Source organism: Moschus berezovskii, chromosome 15 (assembly GCF_049115385.1).
Source record: "Moschus berezovskii isolate FMDL1 chromosome 15, NW_MosBer_1.0, whole genome shotgun sequence".
Taxonomy (NCBI): domain Eukaryota; kingdom Metazoa; phylum Chordata; class Mammalia; order Artiodactyla; family Moschidae; genus Moschus; species Moschus berezovskii.
Genome location: NC_142474.1, coordinates 31,633,742 through 31,661,021, shown reverse-complemented (window position 1 = coordinate 31,661,021; position 27,280 = coordinate 31,633,742). Strand labels below are relative to the sequence as shown.

At 43.7% G+C, this 27,280-nt stretch overlaps 1 protein-coding gene across 1 annotated transcript; it reads right to left on the bottom strand.

Moving 5' to 3' along the window:
• Positions 1-241: 241 nt before the first annotated feature.
• Positions 242-27,280, bottom strand: TGM6 (transglutaminase 6). The gene is made up of 12 exons (XM_055423949.2): positions 27,112-27,280; positions 26,371-26,613; positions 25,463-25,581; positions 24,199-24,327; positions 22,358-22,535; positions 21,691-21,829; positions 18,558-18,661; positions 18,237-18,479; positions 9,518-9,859; positions 2,549-2,703; positions 2,132-2,265; positions 242-395 (listed from the first exon to the last, which is right to left on the bottom strand). Exons 2-12 carry the CDS (start codon positions 26,537-26,539, stop codon positions 242-244), a joined length of 1,866 nt encoding a protein of 621 aa, XP_055279924.2. The 5' UTR covers positions 26,540-26,613; positions 27,112-27,280.

The window sequence follows — 27,280 nt, the reverse complement described above, 5'->3', positions numbered from 1 at the left end:
TGAGGGTGAAGAGATGGAGGTGGGAGACCCAAAGTTTAAGGGTTACTGAGTCTAACACCTCATTTTACAGATGAGGAAACTGGGACTTAGGAAGGGAGGGACTTTGCCCAAGTTCACAGAAGAGGGCAGAAGCTGAAGCGGGACTGGAATCCAGGCTTCCTGACTCCCATATGGGAAGGGCAAAGAAGTGGACAGGAGAGGAATAGGGGCCTTCTCCTCACTTCTCAGCCCTTCATGCCTGTCACTTAGCTGTGGCCACGTGGATGATCACAAAGCCCTTGATGTCCGGGAAGTGGGGGCTGACGAAGTCTACCTGCAGCTGCCGTGGGCCGCTCTTGAAGGGGGTGATCTTGAATTGGACTGAGGCCTTCTCTTGGGGCTCCAGGCTAGGCACACTGGGGAAGGAAGATAGGAGAAAGACAGACACTATTCATGTCTCCTTCCTGAGCCTGGTCTGCCAGTCCATGGCACTCCAGAGCCCTCAGGATCAAGGTCATACCTTGTGGCTTGACATTCAAGCCTTTCAATATGCTTTCAGCTTAGTCGTCCCTTCCACTGCTGCTGCTGCTGCTAAGTCACTTCAGTCGTGTCCGACTCTGTGTGACCCCATAGATGGAAGCCCACCAGGCTCTTCCGTCCCTGGGATTCTCCAGGCAAGAACACTGGAGCGGGTTGCCATTTCCTTCTTACTTATTTCAACCAGTCAGGCTAGTCTCCTCCCTGTGCCCTGAACATACCTTACACTTACCCCCCCTCTAGGCTTTTGGATGGATTGTTCCTCCTACCTAGGGTGCCCTCCCCATTCCAATTACATCCAATGCCCAGATTAACTTTTTCTTCCAGGAGACCTTCTCTAACAATACCAGCCATGGAGACCTTTGACTGGGAAGGTCTCCACCCTTCTTGATATCTGAAAAGCTCCCCAAGTCATCATTAAAGGCCCAGTTTATCAGTTCCACTTGGGATTTCCCCTGGTCCCACCCCACTGTCACTCAAAGGCTGCCTCTGAGCCCCTAGACTTTGAGGAATCCATCCTTTTGCACAAATCACACTGTCTTCATTTGAAGGGCCATTTGTTGCCAGAGTCCTTCTCAGGGCAGAACTCCATCTGTTCATCTTGGTGTTTCCAGCAGTTGACATATGGGTCAGGGTACAGGACCATGTGAGTGTGACTGAGCGAATGAATGAAAGAACGAATGAATGAAGGAGAATGAATGAGCAAATGAGTGAGTCCATGGATAATTCGAATATGTGTGAATGAGTGAGTGAATGCGTGAACGAGTGAGTGAGTGCGTGAATGAGGGAATGAGTGAGAATGAATGAGCAAATGAGTGAGTCCATGGATAATTCGAATATGTGTGAATAAGTGAATGAGTGCGTGAATGAGTGAATGAATGCGTGAATGAGTGAATGAATGCGTGAATGAGTGAATGAATGCGTGAATGAGTGAATGCATGAATGAGTGAATGAATGCGTGAATGAGTGAATGAATGCGTGAATGAGTGAATGAATGAGAATGAATAAGCAAATGAGTGAGTCCATGGATAATTCGAATATGTGTGAATGAGTGAATGAATGAGAATGAATGAGTGAATGAGTGAGTCCATGGATAATTTGAATATGTGTGAATGAATGAGTGCGTGAACGAGTGAATGAATGCGTGAACGAGTGAATGAATGAGAATGAATGAGTGAATGAGTGAATGAGTGAGTCCATGGATAATTCGAATATGTGTGAATGAGTGAGTGAATGCGTGAATGAGTGAATGAATGGGTAACTAAGTGAGCAAATTAAAGAAATAATACGGATGAATAACCCAGTCCAAACTGAGTTGAGTAGATAAATGAGTGAATGAGTGAAAACACGAATGGAAGAGTGAATGAGGGGGTGAAGGAGACAGTAAATGAATGAGTGAGTCAGTGGATAAACCAGTGGAAAAGGAGAGAAAACATGACTGTGGATGAGTGGATTAGTCACATGATTGACTAAGTTAAACGATTAAACAAATGAAGAAATGAAAGACTAATGTGTCTAGGCAGTGGGCTGGTTTCTCCCTCCTCCCCTTGCTGGCAGTGTCTTTATGGCCCATTTTATATGGAAGGCGGCCCTCCCCCGCCAGGCTGACACTTACTCGATGCTGAGCTGTCCCTGGAGAAGGCCGCTGCCCTCCACCATTAGCATACAGTCTTTCACTCTCTCCGAGAGAGGGTTAAGCACCATCACTTCCACTGCAACTGCCACCCCCACCACGGCTGGGCCAAGGACCTAGAGGGACAATATCCATAAGTTATACTCCCTCCTCCACATTCTCCCAGGAAACCCATGATCCTGGCTGGGTCAGGGAATGGGGAGTTAAACTTGTCTATCCTTTGCTTCTCCCTTCCCCATCACTGAGACCTATCATTATATCCACCCCCCTGCATTCACACCACTTGTCCCCACCCTTGAGAGCTGAAGCTAGAGCTAAAAGCACACATCCCTAGCCTCTGATGCTGGGGATCTGAAGGGGGCCTGCCAGGAACAGGTGGCAGATCCAGACAGTAGTCACCTTGATGGTAATGAAGTCCTCCAGAGTAATGTCCTTCTCCACCAGGAGCTTCTCTCCTTTGGTCACAAGGCACATGGCAGCCAAGAGGATCTTCTTGTCCTCTGTCAGGTCTTCCTTATATTGAGAATAAGATATTGCAATTGGGATCTTTTTCTCTGGAAGGGAAAGCAGAGGTGGGAATTGGGAGTCCAGTGTTCTTTCTCAAAGAACCCAGAAGAGGAAGGGAAGGCTCAATTCATAGTTATACTCTCTATGAACCTTGCAACCAATGTGAGACAGTCATTTTTATCATCAGTTCACAGATTAAGAAACCTAAAGCTCAGAGAGGGTAATTTCTTGTCCAGTGTCACATAGCGAGTACATCAAGGAGTCAGGATAAGGTAGGATTCAAATTCAGGCCAGTAAGCTACCGTGACACCAGACTGTCTCCCCAAGAGCTTCTGGAGATGTGTTTAAAATTCTCCCAATCATTTCAAATGGAGATATCACAATCCATCAATGATTCATCCACCAGGAATTCATTCACTGTTCAGTGAGCAACTACTATGTCCCAGGTGCAGAGAAGAAGGAGGCCAAAGGCCTCCCTCAAGCTTCCTACTCAGTGAGGAGGCCAACTCCTTACAGCTTCTCTAAATCCTCTCTCCCCATTAAGGCCCAGTTCCAGTCAGGCCCACCAACTGCGGAAAGCCTTCACTGCTGCACTTACCCAATGATCTTGTGCCCTCTGCCTTCGGAGAGCCTGTGATTCTGACCATTTCTGTCTCTTTCTCATCAGCCACAAAATCGCTGCTTATGTAATCTCTTCTTTTGAGCATGTGTCACACAGGCCATAGGTGACTGTTAGTCATATATATATCTGATCTCTGTATATTTTTTCTTTAAGGTACAACAGATTCTTACCAGTTTGCCTAAGCTCTACCATCCCCTACTGTTCTATCGCTACTGCTTCCTTTATTTCTGTTTCCTTCCTGTCCCCAAAGGTGTCTGAGTATTCACCCTGTGGAAAAGATCCATAAATGTTTCAAACTCTCTGTTCCTCAGAGCTTTGTGTATAATACATGCTTCTTGAATGATCCATGAGTCAAAGTTCTACCTTATTTTAACAGGTTCTCTAAGTCTAGCAGGTTCTACCAGGAGAACCTTTACTACAGCAATAATAATAATAATTTTAAAAGCTAAATTTTACTGAGAGATTAAAGTGTGCTAGAGACTTGCAAGCACATACATCGATTATCTCATTTAATCCTCACAACAATTGCATGAGCAAGTATTATTATCCCCATCTTATAATAACATCAACAATACCGATGATCACTACCATAAATTAAATGTTCTTTAGTGGTAGGAATTGTGAGAAATACTTTATATATGTTATATCATTTGTTCCTTGTAGGGAAGGAGATGAGTGATTCTCAAAGTGTGGTCCTGGGGCTAGCAGCATCAGCATCTCTAGGGAACTTATTAGAAGTGCAAATTTTAAGGCTCCAGAGTAAAGAATCACCAGATGCTCCCAATTATGCAGATGAAGAGAGCTTTGGATAGTTCAGACCATGGGAGAAGGGAAGAGAAAGACTTCCATACAATATTCAGAACAGAGCTTCATTAAGTTCTCTGGGTCATGAACTCCATTGACAATCTAATAAAAGCTGAGACTCTTTTCATTAACAAATGTTCTCAACAGTCCCATCAACCATTAGATATAACTGATAACAATAGACTACTTCATCCAACAAGAGAAGAATACACATACTTCTTAAGTTCATACTGAATGTTCCCCAAGAATGAGCACATTGTGGGCTATGAATAACACATGAAGAAATTTTAAAGAATAAAAACTATACAGTGTATCCTCTCAGACCACAATAGAATTAAACTTGACATCAGTAACAGAGAGATAGCTGGATGACTCCAAAATATTTGGAGATTAAGCCGCACGCTTCTAAATGACACTTAGGTCAAAGATCCTACCTCAGAAAATTTAAAAACATTTTGAACTAAATGAAAATATAACAATTTGTGGAATGCAGCAAAGCATTGCTTATGTAGAAATTTGAGGCACTGAATACAGATATTAAAAAAGATGAAAGACCTAAAATCAACAAATCTTAAATTTACATCTTAAGAAATTAGAAAAAGAAGAACAAATTAAATCCAAAGTAAGCAAAAATAAGAGAAATAAAATTCAGAAAAAATTTAAATCAGAGATCAACAAAATTGAAAACAAGAAATCAAAAGAGAAAAATCAACAAAACCGAAAGCTGTTTCTTAAAAAAAGATCAATAAAACCGATAAGCCTCCATCCAGGTTAAATAAGAAAAAAAGAGAGAAGACACAAATTACTAGCAACAGAAATGAAAGAGGTGAGATCCCTGTAGATCTCATGGACATTAAAAGGATAATTAATATTATGAAGAACTATATGCCCACAAATTTTATAACCTAGATGAAATGTACCAATTCCTTGAATATATTATCTGTCAAAAGTCACAGAAGAAGAAATATACAATCTGAACAGGTCTATTTCTATTTAAGAAATCAATAGTGAATCAAAGAATCAATAGTGAATAACCGTCTAAAACAGAAAACTGTGCCCAGATGAGTTCACTGTTGAATTCTTCCAAGCACTTAAGGAAGAAATGACATCAGTTCTCTACAAACTCTTCCAGAAGATGGAAGCAGGATGAATACTTCCTAACCCATTCTATGAGGGCAGCATTACTCTAATACCAAAACCAAAGACATTACAGGAAAAGGAAATTACAGACCAATATTTCTCATGAACATTGATGCAAAAATCCTCAGCAAAACGTTAGCAAATTGAATCCACCAATGTATAAAATGAATTATATATCTTGACCAAGTGGGATTTATTACAGGTACATGAGGTTGGCTCAACATTCAAAAGTCAACTAATGTAACCTATCACATCAATAGACTAAAGAAGAAAAGTCACATGAACATATCAGTAGATGCAGAGGAAGAATTTGACAAAAATCTAGCACCATTTCATGACTAAAATTCTCAGAAAACTAGGAATAGTTGAGGAAGTTTTCAACTTGACAAAGAACATCTACATAACTATTACTCCAAAAAAAACAAAAAACAAAACTACAACTAACAACACACTTAATAGTGAGAAACTCAAAGCTTTCCTACTAAGAAGGAACAAGGCATGGATGTCTCTCTCACCACTCCTTTTCAACACTGGACTAGACGTCCCAGCTAAGACAAAAATACAAGAAAAGGAAATAAAAGGTACATGTATTTGGAAGAAAGAAATGAAACTGTCTTTGTTCACAGATGACATGATCATCTATGTAGAAAATCTGAAAGAATCAGCAACAAAAAACTCCTCGAAGTGATTTTACTAATTACTAATTATAGCAGGGACACAAGATATAAAGTTAACATGCAAAATTCACTTTTAAAAAATACCAGCAATAAACTAGAGGAATTTGAAGTTTAAAATGCCACTTATATTAGCAGCACCAAAATGAAAAACTCAGGCATTAATCTAACAAAATCTGTCAAAGATATACATATATGAGGAAAACCAAACAAACAAACAAAAAAAACTGATGAAAGAAATCAAAGACTAAATTAATTAATGGAGAGATATTCCATGTTCATGGATAAGAAGACTCAATACTATCAAGATATCAGTTCTTCCCCATTTTATCTACAGACAAGGCAAACCCATCAGAATCTCAGCAAGTTATTTAATGTATTTCACAAACTGATTCTAAACTGATTTATGTGAAGAGGCAAAAGACCCAGAATAGTCAACATCATATTGAAGGAAAAGAAGAACATCAGATGATCAACATTACCTGACTTCAAGACTTAGTGTAAAACTACAGTAATCAAAACAGTGTGGTATTAATGAAAGAATAGACAAATAAATCAGTGGAACAAAATAGAGCTCAGAAGTAGATCCGCACAAATATAGCCAACTGATCTTTGACAAAGGAACAATGCAAATACAATGGAGAAAAGATAGTCTTTTTAATATATGGGCTGGAACAGCTAGACATCTGCATTTTAAAAAAAGATTCTAGACACATACCTTACACACTTTATGAAAATGAAATCAACATTGATCTTAAGCCTAAATGCAAACTGTGAAACTATAACATGTCTTCAGTTCAGTTCAGTTCAGTCGCTCATTCGTGTCCGACTCTTCACGACCCCATGAATCACAGCATGCCAGGCCTCCCTGTCCATCACCAACTCCTGGAGTTCACTCAAACTCATGTCTACAGAGTCGGTGATGCCATCCAGCCATCTCATTCTCTGTCGTCCCCTTCTCCTCCCATCCCCAATCCCTCCCAGCATCAGAGTCTTTTCCAGTGAGTCAACTCATTGCATGAGGTGGCCGAAGTATTGGAGTTTCAGTTTTAGCATCAGTCCTTCCAATGAACACCCAGGATTGATCTCCCCTAGAATGGACTGGTTGGATCTAAATCAGAAAACCTAGATAATCTTGGGTATGATGATGATGACTTTTAGATACAACACCAAAGGCATGATCCATGACAGAAAAAAATTGATAAGTTGCACTTGATTAAAATTAAAAACTGCTCTGTGGAAATACTGTCAAGAAAATGAGAAGCCACAAACTGGGAGAAAATATCTGCAAAATGCACACCTGATAAAGGACTATTATACAAAATATACAAAGAACTCAAAATTCGACAATAAGAAAATGAAAAACATGATTAAAAGATGAGCAAAAAATCGATACAAACAGCTCACCAAAGATGTATAGATGCACAAGAAAAGATGCTCACATCATACATCATTGTGAAATTTCAAATTTAAGCAACGAGATAGTACCACATATCTATTAGAATGGCAAGAATCCAAAATACGAACAACACCAAATTCTGGAAAGGATGCGGAGCTCTTCATTCATGAACTGTCATTCATTAATGGTGGGAATGCAAAGTGTTACAGACACACTGGAAGATAACTTTGGCAGCTTCTCAGAAAACTAAACATATTCTTATCATACCGTTAGCAGTCATACTCCTCAGTATTCACCCATATATATAAGTTGAAAACTTATTTTCACGCAAAAACCTGCACATGGATGTTTATAGCAGCTTGATCCATGATTGCCACAACTTGAAAGCAATCAAGATATTTGTCAGTGGGTGAATGGGTCAGTCAACTGTGATATATCCATATAAATGAAATTCAGTGATAACAAGAAATGAGCTGTCAAGCTATAAAAAGCCATGGAGGAATCTTAAATATACATTCCTAAGTGAAAGAATCCAATCAGAAATGGCTACACACTATATGATTTCAACGACATGACATTTGGGAAAAGCAAAACTATGGTGACAGTTAAAAGATCAGTGGTTGCCAGAGATTTGAGGCAAGGAAGGGAGACGTAAACAGATGAAGAGCAGGGAATTTTAGGGCAATGAAACTATTCTGTGTGATATTCTAATGTTGGATACACATCATACGTTTGTCAAAACCCATGGAATGTACAGTACAGAATGAACCCTAATGTAGACTATGGACTTTAGTTAATAATAATAATGTACCAGTATGAGTCAATTGCAACAAATGTACCACACTCACGCAAGATGTTAGTAGCATGGGAAGACGGGAGGTGGTGAGGGAATATATGGAAACTCTTGGGACTTTCTGATCATGTTTCTGAAACAAAAACTGCTTTAAAAAGTCTGTTAATTTAAAAATTATAAATTTTTAATAAATTACATATATTAATAGCTATACCATTTGGCTTAGTAATTCCATTTTTGTGAATCTATTCTGAAAAAAAGCAGTCCAAAAATCTAGACCAGAATACAGGAATTTTTTTCACCAGAGTGCTTACTTTAGTCTTTTTAAAAAAATAGCAGGATGGGGGACACAAGTACACTCATGGCTGATTCATGTCAATGTATGGCAAAAACCACTACAATGTTGTAATTAGTCTTCAATTAAAATAAATGAATTAATTGAAAATAGCAATAGATAATAACTACCTCAAAGAAGGTAACAGATAAAATAAATCACCATATATTTATTTCCAGATTATACATCTATTAAAATGATGTGAGTGAAGAGCTTATAAAAATATTTAAATTACAGTGTAATATGAAAAGAGCAGAGCACTAATGAGTGTTTGTGATATCATTAGAACTGCTTTTCAAAAAGCAACAGGCTTTAAAAATTTGGAAGGAAAACATGTTAACAATTTGTAGGTGGGTGGCAGGATCATAGGTGATCTTTCCCTTGTGCTAAATCTTTAATGAATGTGCATTCCTTTTAATAAGAAAAAAAGTCAGGAAAAAGTGTATGTTAATAAATCCTTGTGAAGTGTTATTTTGTGATTTAGATTTTGTGAAAAGTAAGTGAGAGAAAAGCAAAAAATATGGGATACCTCCTTCACATATTTTCACACCTTGTCAAAAAATACAAGCTTCACTTACCGGAAAAGTGGTTCAGAGAACAATGTCTTCGATTGAATTCTTAGGGTTCAGAAAGCGTATGAGAGAGAAAGGGAGAGAGGGAGAATATATGGGATGAGAGGAGAGGGGAGAGGATTCAGGGTGGTTGTAGGTTGTGGCTGATGCCTGCAGAATTCTCAGGACAGGGTCTCACATATGTAGGCACTTAATAAACACCTCTTACTGGTCTCTTGAGAAACACTGGAGCCAGATGAGCTCCAAAATTTGTTGGATTTTAAAAAGGTAACACAAGACATATTCCACATGTTATGAAATGCTCCCAGCAGGTATTTATTCATTGGTAAGTATTCAAACTGAGTGGGAACACTTGAGCATTACATGTTTGCCACTAGATGATTGTGCAGCTTTATTATTATCCTTATTATTCAAGTCCCTCTGAACCTCAGTTTTCTCATCTGCAAATGCTCAGAAATATCCCTTTCTCTCTTGGGAAAAGGGGCTGGGCTGACCAGGTCCCATCCAACTGGGGCTTTCTTACCTTCTTCTGGCCCTAGCTTCACTGTGTGGGATTCGTGCAGGATCTCTGCCACTGGCCTGCGGGTGTAAAGGATGGTGGCACCGCTCAAGTTGACTTGGACCCGCTGGGGCCGGGAGGTGAGGCTGGTCAAGCACAGGGCCAGCTTCAGGTCATGGCCCAGCACGGGTGGCTCCAGCACCTTGAACTTGCCGGTGATGCTGGGCTTGATGGGAGGCTCCAGGAGGTCATCACGCCAGAGACCACGGCTGCCCCCTCTGCGGACCCGGGCCCTCCTTCCAGAGGCTTCCACACTGAACAGCTTCTTCACGGCATTGCTGTACACCTGCCTCTCCTTCCGGGACCCTGCAGGGCATGGGACACCATGAGGCAGGCACCCTCTTCTCTGCCACCTGTCCCAGGGCCAGCTCTTCTCATTTCCCTCTTCTCTAAGCACAACCACTACTCCATCCCCACTTTAATTTACCATGGCTGTCGGAGGTCTCAAATTGGCAGCCCAAGAGCCATATGCAGACCTCAGCATTGTGTTTGGATCTGGGACTACTTAAATACATTTTTAATCAGTTACCAACTTCAGATTAGAAAATTTCACATAACAATAGAGATTGGTAGCCCTCTGACATATGGATGTGAAGTCTCATATAATAAAGATAGCTGATACTTTTGTAGATCTACTATGTGCCAAGCACTGTAGTTCTAGATTATATATATATATATATATATTTCCTCCTTGGCCCAGGATGAAGGTACTATTATCATCCCAATTTTACAGATAAGGAACCCAAGGCACAGGAAATGAAGAAAATTTGTAAGAGAGCTAAAATTTGAAGCCAGGCAGTCTGGTTCCAATGTCTGTGACCACAGCAGTCATGGTCTCGAGCCAAGGAAGCTGTGCTTTCTCCGGATGGGAACATGCTCTCTGGTCCTCCATAGTCTCCACCTGTAACTCTCCTGCCGTGGGTCTGCCACACTGGGGTGCCGTCTGCAAGCTCCTGAAGCATGGGTTTAGGATCCCTGATCTCCTACTTTCCCTGTTGCTACCACAGACCTCTCTTCTCTTTTTTGATCTCCAGACCAATATATGACTGGTCCACTGGCCCACTTCCACCCCCGGGATGTTCCACAGGTGTCTCCAACCCAACCAAGTATGCCATCTTCTGCCTGGCAATATTCCCATGTCAGCAAATGGCTCCACTGTTTACCCAGCATACAAGTCAGAAACTGGACATGTCCTTGACTCTTCCCTCAACCTTACTACCCACAACTGGTCAGGTGATAAGTTCCGCCCAACATCCTCACTGATCTCTGGAACCTGCCCACTTCTCGCCTCACTCCTTTCCCCTCAGACCACCATGTAAACTATTTCACCCTCAGATCAGTTTGCCGCCAGGTGACTGTGAACTTTATTGTCATTTACAGTCCCTCCAAGTCTCTGTTTCCCATCTATGAAGTGGGGAGAAGAGTTGCACAGGCGAGGCCTGAGCACAGTGCTCAGAAATGTTCCTCCCTTCTGGAGGATGTGGGCTCCATGTCCACGCCAGTCTTTTTTCCACCCTGATCTGTTCAAGACCCAACTCTGACGCTTTCTCTTCCTTGAGCTCTGGGCTGTGCTCCTTCCCAAACGTTCTCCCAAGTACCTCATTACTATGTGGCCTGGACTTGAAGGGACTCGTGTGGACCTAAAGGTTCTTTAACACGTCATGTTTTATTATTAAAATTTATGTGAAGTTTTCACTTTCCTCCATAATTTACTTATAAAATGTTTTTATTAAGAAACTGTTTTCTTTCTCTGCCAAAAATTCTAACGTGACTTTCTCAGGGAGGCCTTCTCTGATCACCTGATTTTTTAAAAACAGCTTTATTTGGATATATGTTAATTTGCCAACACACAATATACAGATTTAAAAGGACACAAGCCAGTGTTTTTTTTAATACATTCACAGAGTTGTGTACCCATCACCACAATCTAATTGCATAACAATTTCTGTCACCCTTAAGAAACTCTATTACTATTAGCGGTCACTTCCCATTCCTTCCTGCCCTGCCCCAACCCTAGGCAACTGCTATTTTAATTTCTAATTTGCCCATTCTGGGCATTTCACATAAAAGGAATCATACAGTATGTGGTCCTTTGTGACTGGCTTTTTTTTCACTTAATATTTTTAAGGTTCATCCATATTGTAGTATATATCAGTACTTTATTTCTTTTTATTGCTGAATAATATTGCATTATTGGAGAAGGCAATGGCACTTCACTCCAGTACTCTTGCCTAGAAAATCCTACGGACGGAGAAGCCTGGTGAGTTGCCATCTATGGGGTCGCACAGAGTCGGACACCACTGAAGCAATTTAGCAGCAGCAGCAGCACCACTGTGTTATATGGACAGACCACACTGTGTTTATCCACTGATGTTAGGGTTGTTTCCACTGTAGCTGTTTTGAACAATGTTGCTATGAATGTGGAAGATTTTGGTGGATGTTTGTTTTCATTTCTCTTGGGTGTATATCTGAAGTGCATCTGCTTGATGATGTGGTACTCTGTGTTTAAGTTAACTTTGTGAGGAACTGTCAAATTGTTTTCCAAAGTGTTTGCCCTGTTTCACATTCCCGCCAGCAGTGTATGAGTGTTCCAATTCCTCTAAAACCTCACCAGCTCTTACTGCCTGTCCTTTTGATTATAGCAGTTCTGGTGGATGTGAAGCGGTATGTTGTTGTGGCTTTGAATATTATTAATGACGTTAAGCATCTTTTCATGTTTTTTGGACATTTGTATATTGTCCTCAGAGAAAGGTCTATTTAAATCCTTTGCCCATTTAAAAATTGGGTTATTTATCTTTTTATTATTGAGCTACAAGGATTATTTATACATTCTAGATACAAGTCCCTTATTGGATACATGATTTGAAAATATTTTCTGTTCCATGGGCTATCTTTCTTCCTTCTTGATGGTACCATCTGTAGTATAAGTTTTTAGTTTTAATGAAGCCCAATTTTTCAATTTTTTCTTTTGCCATTTGTGTTCTTGAAATCATATCCAAAAAGGCTCTGTTAAACTCAAGCTTATAAAGATTAACTCCTGTTTTCTTCTAAAACCTTATAATTTTAGCTCTTTGATATAGATCAGTGACCCATTTGAGTTAATTTTTGTGTATGGTCTGATATAAAAAGCCAGGTTTATTCTTGTGCATGTGGAGAATTAGAGGTCCCAACACCATCTATTGAAAAAAGGCTATTCTTATTTGCTCTTCACTGAATTGTCTTGACATCCTGTCAAAATCAATTGAGCATAACTATAAGGGTTTATTTCTGGATTCCTCGTTCTTTTCTGTTGATCTGTATGTCCATTTTCATGACTGTATCACACTATCTGGGTTATTGTATATTTATAGTAAGTTTTGAATTTGGGAAGTTTGAGCCCTCCAACATTATTTCTCTTTTCTAAGATTGTTTTGGTTATTCTGGGTCTCTTGAATTTCCAAGTGAATTTTAGAAACAGCTTGTCAATTTTGGTAAAAAAAACTCATCTGGAACTTTGATAAGGGTTTCATGGAAACTGTAGGTCAATTCTGGGGCATTGCCATCTTAAAAAAAAATCTTTCAGTCCACGAGAATGGGAAATCTTTCCATTTATGATTTCTTTCAACAATGCTTTGTAGTTTTCAATGTACTAGTCTTGTTGTCCTTTGGTTAAATTTATTCTTAAATATCTTATTCTTTTTTTGCCATGCTGCATAGCTTGCAGACCCTAAGTTCCCCAACCAGAGGTTGAACCCAGGTCCCACTAGTGAAAACACCAAGTCCTAGCCACTGGACAAACTGCCAGGGAATTCCCAAAGTATTGATATTTTATTCTTTTGGATACTATTGTAAATGAACTTGTTTTCTTAATTTCATTTCAGATTATACATTTTTAGTATCTTGAAATACTATTTTTAAAAATTGATTTTGTTTTCCACAATTTTGCTGAAATCATTTATTGGCTGTAGTAACTTTTAGTGGATTCCTTAGAATTTTATGTGTACAAGATTATACCATGTGCAAGAGATAGTTTTACTTCTTCCTTTCCAGTTGGGTTTTCTGCATCTATTGAGATGATTATGTGGTTTTTGTCTTTTTTTCTATTGTTATGTTATATTATATTAATTAGTTTTTAATATTAAATCCATCTTACATTCCTGCAATAAACCCCTTCCTCATGGCATATAATCTTTTTTATATGTTGCTAGATTCAGTTTGCTAGTATTTTGTTGACAATTTTTGCCTCTAGGTTCATAAGGGATATGGATCTCTAATTTTCTTTTCTTGTGATGTCATCATCTGGTTTTGGTATCAGGATAATACTAACTTCATAGGATAAATTGGGAAATGTTCCCTCCTCTACTATTTTTTGAGGAGAAGTTTGTGAAGAGTTGGCATTAATTCTTCTTTTAATGTTTGGTAGAATATTCACCAGTGACGTGTGGGCTTGGTCTTTGTGTGTGTGTGTATTTTTAAATCACTACTGCATTCTATTTATAAACCTATTCAGATTTTCTAATTCTTCCTAAGGCAGTTTGGGTAATTCTTAGAGAAATTTGTCCATTTTACCTAAAGTTATCTAATATGTTGGTATATAGTTGTTCATAGTATCCCCTAATGAACTGTTTTATTCACGACTCTTCTGACACCACATGAGTGGGAGTTTCCCATACATACACAAAAAGGAAGGAAGGGAGAAGGGCACAGCACAGAAGTGGAGAAACAGATAGCAGAGTAACAGAGAGGGAGGGAAAGCGTGGAAGGGGAGTTCCCTAGGGGCTGGTCACTGGGTCTCTATGGATCAGCCTCTGAGCTCCAGCCCCACAGTCACAGGCAGTCCTCTGCCTGCCTGGCTGGCCAGGGCCTGATCAGCATGTGCTGGGTCTTCCCCCATCACAGGCTGCAGTGGGCAGAATAGTGTCGCCCTAAATGGTATGTCAAAATCCTAATCCCTGGTACCTGCGAATATAACCTTATTTGGAAATAGGGTCTTTGTAGATGTAATTAAGACTCCTGGGATAAGATCATCCTGGATTTAAGGTGGGACCGAAAGTCAATGATTGATGTCATTGTAAGAGAAAGGAGATGGTGATTTGAGACACATAGGAGGAAAGAAGGAGGAAAAATGGAGGCAGAGACTGGAGTGACGCAGCCACAAGCCAAAGAATGCAGGGGCCATCAGTAGCTGGAAGGATCAAGGAAGGACTGTCCCCTTAGAGACTTTGGAGGGAGTATGCTAACACCTTGGTTTTGTACTTCTGGCTTCCACAACTGTGAGAAAATGATTTTCTGATGTTTTAAGTAGCTACATTTGTGGTAATTTGTTATGGCAATCCTAGCAAGCAATGTGCAGGCTCAGAGGCAGACAGCTGAACCGCCAACCTGGCTCCCCTGCAAGCCCCTGGCACCAGCCTCTAACTGAGATCTTGCCTCTGTGCTTAGAGCCTTTGACTAAAGATCAGCGGGGGGAAACTGCCTTCCTCTGCTCTACTCTAAAGCCTGCTGCAGAAAGCCTACCTGAATCTGAGGACAGTCAGTCGGACACGACTGGAGTGACTTAGCAGCAGCAGCAGTGTGTTCTTTGTAAATACTGTTTCCTTTGCTTGGAAAGCTGGTTCTTCTTTGCTCAGCATCCAGGCTGACTCAGGGGTAGGGACAAAGCACATTGTCCCAGGGGCTCTTAATCTTTATGCTTCAGTGAATGGAGCAAGTAGACAGACCTTGCCCTTTCATCCGTGGAATGGGATGCCTGTAGTTTGCATGAATAGCACTGCTTAGAGTGAATCTGGAGTCAGGATGCAGAGGGTCCTGTCTTCCCAGAATGCCTTCCCAACCCTTTATCTCCTGGCTAAATCTTGCTCCCTGTAGATGCTCTTCATGAACTCTCCTCCCTGACTGGATTAGCAGCCCTTTCTCTGTGCTTCTCCAGCCTTCAGGCCTCCCCTACACTGTGCTGATCACCCTGGCCACTGTCCTTACACTTACCAGATGGTGAGTTTTCTGGGCTCTTCTCTTTCTCCCTTGCCTCTGAATCATGCCTGATACTTAGGAGGTGTTTTATATTTCTGGAATACATAAAAGAACCTGGCACAGTGCATGGCACATTGTGGGTACTCATGGAAGAGACAGCAGTCTAGCAGAGTGGAGGACCAGAGGCTCTGAGATTAGACAGAAGCTCTAGTTAGCGCCCTGCTCTTTAGGCTTTAGAAACTTGGAGAAGCTACTTAACCTCTCTATGATTCAACTTGCTTACCTGTAAGATGGGATATTTATGAATATTAAATGAAACAAGTCATGGACATTGCTTACCACGATGCTTAACACAATTTAGATACTATTATTAGCCTAGATGTAAAATCACCTGCCCCACAGTGGGCAGTCAATCAACAGTAGATTATATAATTAGTGCAGCCAAGTGTAGAAGCATGGTTGTGTTCCTTGACTGAGTTCACTTTCCTCTCTGCACTTCTGCCTTTCCCTCTGTCAAATAAATGTTATACAAGTGTCTACCTTACAAGCTTGTGGGAACTTCTTTGTAAACATTTGTTAAATAAAAGCATTAAGTAACATGTGAACATGGCCAGCCCACAGTCGGCACTCAGCAGTGGTGAGCTGTTACTGTCATCACACAGCAGGATGTTGATTTCTCTCGTGGCCATGGCTGACGCTTAGGACAGAAGGCCCCAAAGACCTTGTATTCTAAGCTCTAGAAACTCCCAGCAGATGGGACCAGGCATCAGACTGCGGGACATATGAGAGAGGTAGGAGTTTAGAAGAGGCCTCGCCACATGCCACCCCTCTACTCCCCACCCCATGACAGTGAGGAGAGGCCTGAAGAGGAGAAGGTCATCAACATCAAGGGCCATGTTTCTAGAGAAGGAACTGAGGGAATATGGTAGTGTGTGTGTTTACGTGTGCATGTGTGTGCATTTATGGTGTGTGGGGAGGTGTTTACAGCCAGAATTAATGTTAAAGTTTGGGGTGTTTGCAACAAGGAGCTGGCTGGTAAAGGCTGGCAGTGCTTACAGGAAGGGGAAGCTGGCATTTCATTTTGGTGGCATTTCATTTCATTCAGCTCATCACTGAGCTGTGTGTTCCCTGAGCACAGAGGAGAGAACTGAAGGAAGATGGCAGGTGAATCACGGTCCGTCAAGAACATTCTCCCCACCAGCTTCTGAGGGGGACACAGCAGTTGGATGAGTCTGGAGGCCACAGCCCTCCAGAATCTGGTGACAGAAATGACCATGCATCAGAGAGAAACTGTGGGACAGCCAGTGGGGTGGGAGGGGGTCTGCCGCAAGAGGGACCAGTGTCTCAGGAATCAGCAGTGCCTGGGGCTGGCACAGGCGTGAGTCCTGAGGCTGCAGGCCATATCAGAGCCACCACCTGTCCTCCCAAAGCTTCGGAGTGAGTAAGACAGCAGCACCCGCCTGCCTTCAGGCCTTGAATCCTTGCCCCATGAAGTCAAACGCATTTCTTCTCTCCTCTCCTCCTTGGCCTAACACACTAGAAGACTCAGACTGGTGTTCTCAACTTGGCTGCACATTGGAATCACCTGGGGTGCTTTTAAAAGTCCTGATGGCTGGGCCACACCCTCTACAGACTGTAATTCAGTTAGCCTGGGTGCAGTCAGGTTGCTGTGGTAGGTTAAAATGGCCATAATACTTTCTTTGCACCTCTTCCCATCGAGAGGTAGAGTGTACTTCCTGTCCCTTCCATCTGGGGTGGTTGTTTATTGTTTGACCAAAAGAACGTAGCAAAGGTAAGTTCTACATAAAGCCTCAAGAGACCCTATAACTTTAGATGTCACCCGCTGGGCACACTGCCAGGATTCTGTGGGTCTATAGTGGACCCACAGAATTCTGAGCAAAGGGTAATTGTTGTACAATCTGTATAACTAAGACTGTACCCTAGGTGACTCCGATGTACATCCAGTGCTGCAAATCACCATACTAGAGGGGAGACTGGAAGGTTGGAGGCAGCCCGAGCACACTGTGTCCCCTCCTTATACAGCAGCCTTCTGGGGTCACTGCCCCAGTTTGTGCTCAGAGGAGGGGAGAAGACTAGCTCTGATTCAAGTTTGAACTTGAAGTCTTGATTACCCAAACAACAATCTTTTAACAGGCAGAAATGGCTGAAAAATGCAGTCAGATCACAGCATTATTAAGGAACCTGTTACTTAGTGGGAAAAGGTGACTTTTAAAGTTTATAGCTGGAGGCAGTGACCAGAAAAAATACATGTGTTTTGTGTTTGTACCCCAATAAGCACAGAATCTTCAGTAAGCCAGTGACCCCCTAAATTAGTGACCATTGCTTAGGCCTTGGCAGATAATTAACAGGAGTTACTATTATTATTATTTGGTAGGGCCTACTGGTATGTATCCTAAGTGTTCAATAAATAATACATGTTACTATCATCACTATTATTAGTGATTATTATTATCACATGTCAGAATACCTGACACAGTACATGCAAAATATATGTTAAAGGAAATGTAGCTATTGATATTGTCAGATGTAAGAAATCTATTTAGTAAACAAAGGAAGCTGTTAATATAAGCTAAAGACACTTGGCTCAAAGCATAGAGACAGTGCCTAACCAGGCTGTCACCAACACATCTTATGAGAAAGGGCCTGGCCATGTTGCCCATCTGCAGCAGCCCGGTCACTGGGGAGGCTGATGGAGGCCACTATACGCCCTTACCTTCCGGATACTTGTAGAGGCTGGTGATATCCACGCGGGAGTCGCTGCCCACCGCCTTGGTGCTGATGCACCGCCCGATCTTCTTCGTGTCTGAGTACACACGCTCCCGGCTCTCATCCTCATTCCAGAGCCAGGTGATGTAGTCCGCATTGACCTCCGCAAACACGAAAGGACCATCGTGGGCCAGATGCACGTCGCCCTCGCGGATGGCGGTGACCGAGGCCGGGCCACACCGGAACACGCCTGCGCAAGAGGGGTGGGTGTGAGCATTTCCAGGAGTCAGAAAGCGGGAGTCTGGGACCCACCCGGCTGAGCCCGTACCTTCGCTCTCCTCCTGGGGGGTGGCATCCAGAACCTGCCAACCATTGTAAGAGGGGCCCAGGTCCTGCCGGGCAAACCAGCTCTCATTCCAGACATGGAAATTCCTGCCGCAGAGAGAGGATGAGGCAGGGTGGCCTCTGGTGAGCAAGAGAGGTTCCCCAGAGAGGGCAAGTGGCTGCTGCCAGCCAGACCCTGGGCCCTGCTCTGTGGTTGAGTTTGTGAACCGTCATTCAGCTGTATTGATGAATACATATCATCCACACGGGTACAGGCAGACCTTGTTCTATCCTGCTTCATTCACTTTATCCCACTTTATAGATAACCGTGTTTGTTTTTTTAAATAAATTGAGTGTTTATGGCAACCCTTCTGTTTTCTCAGCAGCATTTGCTCACTTCGTGTCTCTTTGTGTCACATTTTTGTAATTTCTGCACTATTTCAAACTTTATTATATTTTTTATAGTGATCTGTAATATTTGATGTTACTAGTACAATTCGCTGAAGGCTCAAATGATAGCATTTAGCAATACGTATTTTTAAAATAAGGTATGTATATTGTTTTTTAGACATAATGCTATTGCACACTTATTAGACTATTGTGTAAACATAACTTTTATATGCTCTTTTGGATTAAAAAATTCATGTGACTCACTTTATTGTGATATTCACTTTATTGAAGTGGTCTGGAACCTAACTGGTAATAGCTTCAAGGCCTGCCTGTATGTATGTATGTGTCTATATCTCTACCTATACCTGTATCTATACCTATGTCTGTATCTATATCTAGATCACCTATATCTATATTCTGTTGTTCAAGGTCCAAAAATACAACAGCAAATAAGACAGAAGATCCTTGTTCTCATGCAGCTTACATTCTAAGGAAGGAGGCAGATAGGAAGACAGGCAAAATTAAGTAAGCAGATAATAAAACAATAAAGTAACAATAAATGCTGTGAAGAAAGAGAGGAGCTTGAGATAGAGAATAACTTCTGGAGATCTTCTCTAAGTAAATGACATCTAAGATGGGACTTAGAGTAGAAAGAATTAGTCATAGGATGAGTAGGGAACAGTGGTCCAAGAGGAAGGAACAGCATGTGCAAAGGCCCTTGAGACAAGAAAAAACAGTGTATTCAAGGAACAGAAAATATGTGTCTTTGGGCTATGTCAAGCACTAAGGTAGGTAGGTTTCAGATTATGCAGAGTTCTGTAGGCCTTGGTAGGGACTTTAAGCTTTAAGTTTCCTATGTTAAAGATGAGAATATGAGGCTAGGAAAAGTGACACCATTTGCACAAGATCACACAATAGGAAGCAGCACAGAGAAACCCTGACTGGCCTGAGTTGGTGTCTTTTGTCTTTACATCTGGCCTCCAAACTGTTCTTTGGGAAAATAGTATAAAAAAGCCTTTGGAAGTAAAAGGGAGAACGTGTATAACCTGCAAGGCGACAGAGATCCTGATAAAAGAATGGCCTGTCCATTCTGCATAAATAAAGAGAAGAATGAAAGTGTTTTTGGTGCTATTCAAACAGAAGGAGTGAAAAGAACCAAAAATAGGAGAAGAAAAGGGGAGAAGAGAGGCAGAGAGATGGTCTGAGGCTAGACACCAGCTTGGGGGGAAGGGGACCTGGGCATGCTCCCCTGGGGAGCTGAAGGACATCCTAAGAAGAGGGATGCTGAGGCTGGCTGTGTTTCTTTCTGTACTATATGCTCTTCACTATTCCCCTGCTCTTTAGAAAGTTGGTTTTTCTTGGCAGCTTGCAAATGCGTGAACAGACATTTGGACAAGGTTACTCATGGAAGCCTTGTTTGTAAAGCAAATGTTTGGTCCGGCCACATGAGGTGGTTAAATAAGCAATGGTTTTGTGGTCCAATTGAAAAGGAGGCCAGGTTTGTAACTTCTCTTCCACTCACTAGCTGTGTGGCCTTAGGCAAGTTACTTGATCTCTCTGTGCCTTGGTTTTCTCATCTGCAAAACAGAGACAGCAATACTACCTTGCTCACAAGGTTGTTTGGAGGAATACATGAGTTTGTACACAGGTACGCCTTGGAGGCATAGTGGACTCAGTTCCAGACCACTACAGAGATGTGGATAGCACAATAAGGTGAGTTACACAAGTATTTTTGGTTTCCCAGTGTGTCTAAAAGTTATGCTTGCACCACTATGCTGTCATCTATTAAGTGTGCAATAGCTTTCTGTCTAAGAAAACAACCTACATACCTTAATGAAGCTGTTGAAAAAATGAAGCTGATAGACTTTCTTGACACAGGGTTGCCACAAACCTTCAATTTGTAGAAAGACACAATATCTATGAAGCACAGTAAAAAGAAGAGTAATAAAATGAGGTAAGCCTGCATTGCGGCACTTCGAACTGGGCCTGGCATAGGCTGTGCTCACCGATTATGGTGTTATTAAGTTTAAAACACTATAAAAGTAATGAAACTTTCTATGCACTGATATGGGATTGTTAAATGGAGAGCAGGGTGAACAGTATTACATTATGTTGCTGATATTAAGTAGGAGGGGGAAGTGGGGCTGCATGGGGACTGTGCATATGTGTGCCCCTGTATCTGCAGGGCTTCTCTTCTTCTGAAGAGATGTAAGAAACTAGTTTCAGCCTTGCCTCCAGGAGGATGGGGAGGCTTGAAATGGGGGAGGGAGACTTAAACACTGTAGCCCATTTGGTACCTTTTGAATATTAAAGCACTGAATGTATCTTCTACTTTAAAAAATTAAAGTAAAATGAATTTTGTGAAGCTTTGTACAAAGAGTTTTGTTTGAGCTGAGAGAGGAGCTTGTTTCCCACACAGCATAGTGTACAAGCAGCCGACAGAGAGCAGAAGCAGGCTACAGAGGTGACCCTGCAGAGGCAGTCAGGTCACAAGAATCTAGGGGAGGGCTCAGAGTCCTGCAGAGTGGAGAGCTGGGGTTACAAGGTCATTCAACCTTGAGCCCCGTTTTGGCCTCTGAGTCCAGAGCCCCCTGTATCTCAGTAGAAAAGTTATCCTGCTGGGGACCAACCCCACCTCTGCAGGGTGCCTGTCACCCCTTCCAGAACTGGCTCAGACCCAGTGGAGCTGGGCTGCAGATCTGGGCGGGCCACAGGGTGCCCCTGGGACCCAATAGCCAGGGACTCACCACATGCTGTCTTCTGTCAGGTCTTCCAGCGTTCGCCCGAAGGAGTCCACGTACTTGTCCACGCTCAGGTTCCTGTCCGTGTCATGGGCCGAGTTAAAGTTGGATACAACCCGTGTTGCGATTCCCAAGCACCTGAGGACTGAAGAGCAGGACACTCACGAGGCTCCAGGACAGGCCGGGACCCAGCCTCAGGGATGGGTGGTCTGGCCTCCCCTAGCAGGCAGCCTGTCTCACGTCTGGCCCAGTCCCCTCCTTGTCTCTCCCAGGGCTGACCCCTGTCTCCAGGCTCAGAAACACCTCCATCTCCTGGGCAGTCTCTCAGGGGACTTTGAGAGTAACCACTGCCACCCCCATTTGAATAGATGGGCTCTGAAGCTGACAAGACCTTGGAAGCTGTTTAATAACCCTATAATAGCCATAACAGCCCATGAGGACTAGGGGCCCAGGACTACAAGACTCTCTCAAAGGCACTCACTGAGCTTGAGATTCCTCAAAGATCAAAAGTCGCATAAGTGAGGGATCTGGTTTCTCTCTTCAGTAACCTGTATTCTAGTTCCCCATCACTAATAAAGATATTTTTGGTGTGAGGGAGGGATTCTTATGAAAATATATGCAACCAAATGCAGCTGAGTTGACCAGGGGTTGGGGATCTTCTTTCTTGGGGTACCTGTGCACATGACTCCAGCGAAGACCCAGCACTGGCCGTATTTGACTGGCTTGAACCTGCCTTTGAACCACTTGTGCAGAATGGCCACGCTGCCACGCCAGTGCAGAGGGCTGGTGCCGCCGCCGTACTTGCCCTGCCACTGGCCTTGGACCACGCCCCGGTCATTGTTGCTGTTTACCTAGGCAGAGGAGGCCACAAGTCCACCATCTGGCAGGGCTTCCCCCTTCAGGAACTTGACCACCATAAAATCTCCAACTTTGGGCCACTCCCGTATTGGGGGCTATTCCTTTCTTTTAAACTGTCTGAAAATTGGGGCCATCTGCTGTCTTAAAATACTTACCTTTTGGTGCCACTTATCATTTTCAATTACCTTCCTTTGGGATGTTCTATTGTTGAAAATCAAATACAGTTTTTGAGCATTTCTTGTTTTAAGTGATTTGTTTTGGGGGACTGTTGGTGGTAATAGTTATAGAGACACTTTGATGTTGTGGTTTTTAGTCACTAAGTCATGTCCAACCCTTTTGCAATCCTGTGGATTGTAGTCTGTCAGGCTGCTCTGTCCATGGGATTTTCCTGGCAAGAACACTGGTGTGGGTTGCCATTTTCTTCTCCAACAGATCTTCTAGACCCAGGGATCAAACTCGCATCTCCTGCATGTATCTCTTGCACTGCAGGAAGATTCTTTACTGCTGAGCCAAATGTTTACTATGTACCAGACACTGTTCAAAGGGCTTAGTATACACTATATTAATCTTTTAAACCTATGATGTAAATTCTATTATCTTCCTTTTTTTCAGATGAGGAAACTGAGATGCATAGAGGTTAGGGAACTTGCTCAAATTGCACAGAAAGTTAGAAAGAGGTGACCTGCGAGTTCAGTACTTTGACTTGGGAGCCTGTCAAATCCACAGGCTTGTAATGCTCTACTGTTTGGGACTGGTCACTGCTTTTGATTCTCTGTGCTCTGACATCTCTCTGAAATCTTGAGGAACTGAGAATATCAAATATGAAAATAATAGTTTTGTCTGTTTTTGGAATCACAGATACCCAGGCACTGACTTTAACAGCTACTTGCTACAGAGAGAGTTAGTAGGCCCTGTGGCTACCTTCTGAGGAGGAAGCACTGGCCTGTAACAGATTAAAGATGGCACTCTTCCCACAGCAAGGTGGTTCCATGTACCCTCTCCCTGAATCTGGGCTGGCTTGTGACTTCTTTGACCAGGACCATGGTGGAAGTGATGCTGGGCCTGTTCCCAGGCCTAGGCTTTATGAGAATGGAAGCTTCTACTTCTTCTTTTTAGAATAATTGCTTGCAGAGGCACCAGCTGCTTTGTCTGATTACCCTGAGACTGCCATGCTATGAGGAAGCCCAGCCTAGTCACATGGAGGCTACATAGAGAGACAGAGTGATGACTGGCCAGCCCCAGCTCATGCATCCATCCCAGCCCAGGGGCCAGACATGAGAGTGAGAAAGCACCTGGGCATTCCAGCTCCAGCAGACATGGCATGGAAGAGAACCAAGGAAACGTTGACTACTGGAACCAATGCCCTAGATATATAGTCCCCACAAACCATCCCAGACACCTTCAGGCATTCAGACACCCCAACTGAAGCATCTTCGAACAGAGATGTTCTGTTTTCCCAGTTCCTGCAAATCACTGATTTGAAAAATTGTCAGCATAGTAAATGGCTGTTTTACACCACTGAGTTTTGGGGTGGCATTTTGTGCAGCAAGAGAGAATTAAAACAAGAGGTGACAGGAAAAGTCTTAGGGTTGTTCCTGAGGTTTGGCCTGGGGACCTATGAAGGAGAGTGCGTGCAGGGATGGCGGGGCTCCTCACCATGGCGCTGACGGCTCTGGTGACATAGATGGGGTCATGGCGGTGGGACACGTCGGTGGCTGGGTCGTCTTGGTAACTAGGGGTTCGGTCCAGGATGGAGAGGCAGATGTTCAGGATGTCCTCCTCAAACTGTCCCCAGAGAGGCTGCTCTTAGAGGTCAGAGTCACACCCAAACTTCAGACCCTCTCACAACCTCCCCCAGTCATTTGTGTTGTGCAAGAGAGCTTGCCTGCACTTCCTGACCCCCACCCTACTCCAGGGACACCACAGAGGACCCCCAAGTCTCAAAAAACCCTCCCTCAAAGAGTTACCAGGAACCATATGCTCAGCCTTAATCACCTTTTCCCCCATGATTTTTTCAAATACACTTGAGTTAGTTGATAACATTTAAGAACTGGGAGATTTTTCACATACAAATTAAGATTTCTGGTCTTTGAAAATTCGGAAGGTCTGGGAACCCTGGGCTGATTTTCCCACGTGTTGAGATGGCGTTACCCCTTAGATGGAATTAAACCTTCTAGTATGTCATCCCTGTCCAGTCCTGAAATACGCCATGCTTTCAACCCCTGCCCCTCAGCCTGAGAGTCAAGGTTCTCTACTTGCCCAGAGCCCAGGCAGACAGAGCTCCTTCACAGAACCTCTGCTACTCCCTGACTCCCCTCCTCCACTGCTCTGTCTGCTCTTCCTCTGCCTGTCCAGATCCTGCCTGATGTTGGGGACCCAACCCCAATATCATGAAGTCTTCTGTACTCCCTGAGGTGGTTTTCCTTGACAGTCTTTTAAATTCTTTCTGCTGCCATCTATACCATTCTGACCGTGCCACCCCCTCCCACAACATTACACCTTGCATTGTAACTGTTTATCTAAACCATTGGCTCTTGAAGTGTGGTTCCAGACCAGCAGCAGCAGCACCTGGTGACTTGGTTAGGAATACAAACTCTCAGGCCACCTCAGACCTAATGAATCAGCAACTTGTTGGGGAGGTACATGGATCCCAGCCACCTGGATGTTTTAATGAGCCCTCTGTGTCCTTCCTGTCCACACTCAAGAGTGAGAGCTAAGCTATTTATGTATACCCAGTGTACCTCCCCTTCCCAATAGTAGAGACTGGATAAGCGGGCTTGGTCTAAGAGTCGGTCTAGTTGTACCTCTTGGGAAGAAGAGGACACACACAAGGGCTCCTGCACTGACTTTTCTCATGTCCCCAGCCCTCCTTCTACCTTTCGTGCCTCTCACCCCCCTTCTGGTCTGGGCCCCTGGAGACCTGCCCGAAGTTCCAGCCTTGGGCTCGGATGCGCTTCTCCACGCCCCGAAAGATGATCCCGCTGTCGTTGAGCACATACTCTTGTCTCTCTTCCTCTGAGTTCAGGAACACATCATCCTCTGAAAGGCAGTGGTCAGGCCTGGCGTGAGGGATGGGAAGGTGGAGCCCTGGCCTCACCGGCCTGGGGAAGGGGCTACATTAGGCATCAGCTGCAGGATGGCACCTAGAGGCAGCTGGAATAGGAGCAGGCAAGAGGGTCTTACTGGCTCTCAGGCTGCCTCCTGGCCAGGCCCTATTCCACTTGGCTGGTTTTGCCTCAGGCAAGGACCAACCCCACCCCAGGCCCAGATGGAAGGAATTTAGGAGTCCTGATGTCTTTGAATAACCTGGCTTAATGCCAATTAAATATTATTAAGAATTGTCATAAGTTACTGCTTACTGATTTAACCCTTAATAAGAGTACTGACCCCAGTACTTCTTATGATGTACCTTGCATACTACAAGCATTAGCTCAATGGATTCTCACCATAACCCTAATAGGTAGACACTATTATTATTCACATATTACAGATGAAGAAACTGAGACTCACAGAGGGCAGCAACCTAGCAAAGTTTGGACTAAGCCAAGGCTGTCTGATGGCTGAAGCCTGGTACTTACCCACTTTGAGGTCTTTCCTGCCATTAGGGGCCATCTTTGCCCTCTGGCCTCCACATGCTAATTCCTGCCCCTCTGGCATGTCAGCTTTGGAGTGTCTGCTACCAGCTTCCTCTGCCCAGGCCTGCCCCCACCTGGGCCCCAGGCTCTTGCCAGGCTTTAGCACTCATCCCTCTGTCCCCTAACCTGCCTCCCAGACTTTCCTGAAGGACAGTTTCTGGGAAACCTCAGCCTCAGACTCAGGAGCTCCTACCTGGGCACCATGGGTTGAAAAGGAGAACAAACTCGCCCAGCTTCCGGTCACTATGTTTGCGGCGAGAGGAAACCCTGGTGCTCAGCTGGTAACGGCCAATGATGGCATTGGGAGGGCTGGCAAGGCTGAAGGTCGTGGTGTTCTCTGTCTGAGCCTCCTTCACTGCCATCCAGGTGTCACCCCGCTCCAGCTCTGACGTCTGGAACACGGCTTTGGTGCGGAGAGCCTCAGAAGCCTGGGGTCCTGGCAGAGAGGAGAGGGAATCAAGAGAGCCAGCCGGCGCCAGGAAGCTCAGCTCTGGAGAAATGGAAAAGCCACAGGCCCGGAAGGCCAACCTTTAGCACCTGAACTGCTGGACACTGCTGTGGGGAAGGACCTGACCAAGACGCAGGAGGGCCAGTGGCAGAGTGGAGTCCACCTTGGCTGTTCTGACTCCTGCCCACTTCTTGGATCAAGGAGGAAGTAACAAGCCTCTCTGAAACCAAAGAGTGCTTGAGGATCTTCCATACCCTCCCAGAACCCTGGATTTCTTGGTGTGCATAGAATTCCAGAGTTGTCATCTCACCTGTCCTACTGCCTGCTGGCAGCACCTTCCAGCCACCCCCAGAAAGCTCAAACCACCTACAGGGACTTGTTTTCTGCAAAGTCTGGGCTGATGACCACAGGGTTTCAGGTTGCTCGTCACCAGACCCATCTTTAAGACTGCAGATTAGCAGCAGAATGCACTGACCAATCAGGTACCTGTCTCCACAGTGAAGATGAGGGTCTCCTCACTCTCCAGGGGTCTGTTCAGCTCCAGTGTGATGGTGAACCTCTGGCCCCTGCGGACCACCAGCTCAGAGCCGGGGTACTCCTGGGTGTGGTGTGCAGTGCCGTTGCTCAGACGCTGCCAGTCCACCTCAGTGACTCT

Coding starts and splice junctions, on each gene's coding strand:
- TGM6 (XM_055423949.2), bottom strand. CDS start 26,539: ATGGCAGTGAAGGAGGCTCAGACAGAGAACACCACGACCTTCAGCCTT. Junction 22,536..24,198: donor CCAGAGCCGTCAGCGCCATG/GTGAGGAGCCCC, acceptor TCCTCTGCCTAG/GTAAACAGCAACAATGACCG. Junction 2,704..9,517: donor GAAGCTAGGGCCAGAAGAAG/GTAAGAAAGCCC, acceptor TTTCCCTTCCAG/AGAAAAAGATCCCAATTGCA.